Source organism: Carya illinoinensis, chromosome 4 (genome assembly GCF_018687715.1).
Source record: "Carya illinoinensis cultivar Pawnee chromosome 4, C.illinoinensisPawnee_v1, whole genome shotgun sequence".
NCBI classification, from domain to species: Eukaryota; Viridiplantae; Streptophyta; class Magnoliopsida; order Fagales; family Juglandaceae; genus Carya; species Carya illinoinensis.
In genome coordinates, this window is record NC_056755.1 from 39,269,713 (window position 1) to 39,273,221 (window position 3,509).

The window sequence follows — 3,509 nt, forward strand, 5'->3', positions numbered from 1 at the left end:
CTTTAGTACAAATTACACTTTTGTTTTTTAGGCCTTTTCTTTTAAAAATATATTTTAAACATATTTAAATATTTAAAAAAAAAACAAAAAGACATTAATAGTCTCTTACTTAACTATTAAGTTAACTATAAAAAAAAACAACATATGAAGGATCAAATTGAGGGGACAAACATTTTTTTTTATTTTTTTGAAGGGGACCAACTTAAGCGGGCATAGTATGACTTTCCATAATAACAACAATGATAAAAATCAGGGGTGTTTATGTCAATTCGAGACCAAACACAGATTTTTTTCTCTGATCATTTGAGACAAAAGGCATGTTTTCCTATTAAACGTCTTCAATCTTAAAAGCGGGACCACAGTGCCCCCTACGCTTTGCATAAAAGCCCACAATTTTCTTCGATGTATATTATACTGAAAACTCTTAACCCATGTCGATTCCTTACTTCCCTCCTAAATCCCAGCCGCGCCGGAGAACTCGCCGGAAAACTGGGTTCCGGAAACGTTGTTTGCTAATGGCAAAACAGCAGAAAACCCGATTCTACATCCTCGGACGCTGCATCTCTATGCTCTTGTGCTGGCACGACCACGCTATCCCAGATTAGCTACCTAGCTTAAAGTTCCTTGCTTTTTTTTTTTAATGCTGCCATACAGATAGGCAGCCATCCAAGTTTATTGTCCAAGTTGCAGAATCAGCGGGCCGGGGACACATGCTCCTGCTATATATTTCAATGCCTCAAGGGGCAGAAGACCCAGAGGAAGATTGGTAATGGAAGAAAAACTAGTCAGAGCTAACCACAGAGGATGATTCATGGAGCAGAGAGGATGTTTTTCATCAGTGGATTTCTTGTTTTCAACATATTTACAGTATTATATTATTTCCCTCAAAAGAGTTATGGATATCCTTTGTTTCAAAGTCTCGGTGTGTGGTAATTGATCTTTGTACTCTTGAATGATTCAACTGAGGGGAAATAAAAAGAAAGAGAGACAAAAGGTTTCGGTACAAATCCATTTATATACGTGTTTCAGAAGCGAGTCGACGTACTTTGGGTCTAAGATTAATACTGGTTTATCTCCTTCAGTCCTTTGCATGTTCTTTGGATACACTGATACAGTACGGTTTTAATTTGTTTTGTTCATTGCTAAGGGCTTTTATTTTGTTTTTCGTTTTCCTTGCCCTTTCTCCAACCGTGTTTGTTGACAGTTTGACTGATAATAAAAAACTCGACAATGAAATTAAACTAAAAGAAGGAAATAATAAGTCATGAAATGAAAACGAAGTTCTCCTATTTTATGAAGAGAAAGTCGTACAATAAAAGTAAATTTGTAATGAAATGATTTTATATAATATATTAGATATATTTTATAATAAAAATAATTTTATAATTTAATATATTATATAAAGTCACGATAATTTATAAATTTATTTTTATAAAATTTTTTTGTGATTAAACTATTTCTCCTAGTGATGCATGCACTAGACATCTGACAAAGTGGATTCTATAATATTTATTATCTATTTAATTCTATAAAAAAATATTTAAATTTTGTTACTCATGACATTATATATATTTTTTATTTTCTTAAAATTTTTATTGATTTTATTTTTTTAAACTAATTAAGTTATTATACTATTCATCCATATATTATGTATTTGATTTAAAAGAAAAAGAAAAATAAAAAATTTATGTGTAATGTTTAGAGTAAATACCATGAGTAGATTTTTTTTAAAAATATTTACATAACATATAATCATAAATATTATAAGTAATATTTGTCGGCTGAGAATAAACTTGATTTGATTTGGGATCCTTGGCTGTTGCTGAGCTGGCATTGAGATGGGAAAGTCAAGCATAAAGCCTCCGAAGAAGGGAAAACGGCAAAGACTTTAAGCATTCCATCCATTTGTTATAATTTTTTTTTTAAAATTTACTCACATTTGAAAAAAAAATTTATATCTCATTCTTTATCATTTTTTTTATTTTATTAAAATAATTTTTAATTTTTATTATTATTTCTACATCTTCAACTATTCCATATAAAAAGCAATTTAGGAGATTAACAGTAGCTCTCCCAAGATAAAGCTCGATTGACATAATTCCTAACTTTAAAATAGGGGTATACGTTCGAAACCCCTCTCCTTCAAATATATCATAAAGAAAATAAAAATAAAAAGCCGGATGGAGCATGTATTGGAAAAAAACCCTAGATGAAAACCCTATAATTCAGAGAAAAGATGTTTAACCAGATGAGAATCATCACCGGTCTTGGAAACAAAGGCAGAAAAACTATTTAAAGGACCTTCAGACTCCATTCCATTACCCCATCTGATGCTGAAGAGACCAAAACCCGAGTGCTCCGAACGAGTCCGAAGTCCAAAACTACAACTAAACCTCTTGAGCTTGAGTGGGCAGAAATTTGATTCAACTCCAACAAATGACATTTTGAAATGAATCGAAACTTTTTAAAGTTATAGCTTTAAAACCCAGCTCCAATCCAATTCGTCTATGTCCAGCCCATCTTTCATGACTACCAAACTGTTGGAATATATATTGTAATTAAATATATAGTGTGAGGGTATAATGGTCACTACTTGTATATGTATAGTTGATTATTCATTAATAAAAATACAACACACAGAATTTTCTCTCTCTCTTGTTTATCGACTACATGGTATCAGAGTGGTTAGTGGTCGGTTGTGGTTGTACGACAGGTTAGTAGCGTTTTTCCGGCGGGTGCTGGTGGTTGTCGTTGGTTGTTGGTGGTGCTGTGAAATTTTGTGAAATTTTGGTCAGAAGTTTTGGCCGGCAGCCCCTTCGAAGTGTTTTTCCTGTGACATAAGGGGTTATCTCCGGTAATGGACACTGGAATCGAGGTCGCCGGCGTCCTCTGTCCACTCCGATGAGTTTTCATCTCCATCGGCTGCCGGAAGGACTGTGTATTGCCGGCCGGAGGAACAGTCCAGGTATGTTTGGCTGCAAGTTTTTGGCTATTCCTGGTGTGTTTTGCTATCTTATCCGTGGTTGTGCATGCATTTGTTTGGAATAAGAACCTATTCCTATCTGGAATAGCACTTGTTTGGCATCAGGGTTAGGAATAACTTATTCCGGGTTACCACTTGTTTGGCTTCAGGCTTAGGAATAACTTATTCCGGGTTAGGAATAACTTATTCGAGTTTTCTAATTTTTCTTGAATCCGATACCCCCGAATCCGGTACCGGCCGATACAGTCCGAAACAGGCCGGTTCATACCCGATACAGGCCGGTTCCGGTGAAACAGAATCGGTTCAGACCGATACAGGGTCGAAACAGACTGAAACAGGGCCGATATAGGCCGGTTCAGACCCTATACAGGCCGGTTCAGGTCCTAATTCTATTTTTCCAGACTGTTTTTGACCCGTACAGATCCGAGATTTGGGTTGTTAAGCTGGTTTTGATTTTTTCAGCGTGTATTTGTTCGTTTTTGATCCATATTCTCGTATTTTTCTCCATGGAAGCTAAGTTTGAGTC

At 35.1% G+C, this 3,509-nt stretch overlaps 1 protein-coding gene across 1 annotated transcript; it reads left to right on the forward strand.

Annotated features, from left to right (window-relative positions):
* The first annotated feature begins 374 nt into the window (after positions 1-374).
* On the forward strand, positions 375-1,007 carry LOC122307754 (small polypeptide DEVIL 10). Its single transcript, XM_043120836.1, has one exon. It carries the CDS (start codon positions 432-434, stop codon positions 603-605), a length of 174 nt encoding a protein of 57 aa, XP_042976770.1. The 5' UTR covers positions 375-431; the 3' UTR covers positions 606-1,007.
* The last annotated feature ends 2,502 nt before the right edge of the window (positions 1,008-3,509 follow it).

Bases quoted from the DNA above. Each gene is read 5' to 3' on its own strand.
- LOC122307754 (XM_043120836.1), top strand. From the start codon at position 432: ATGTCGATTCCTTACTTCCCTCCTAAATCCCAGCCGCGCCGGAGAACT.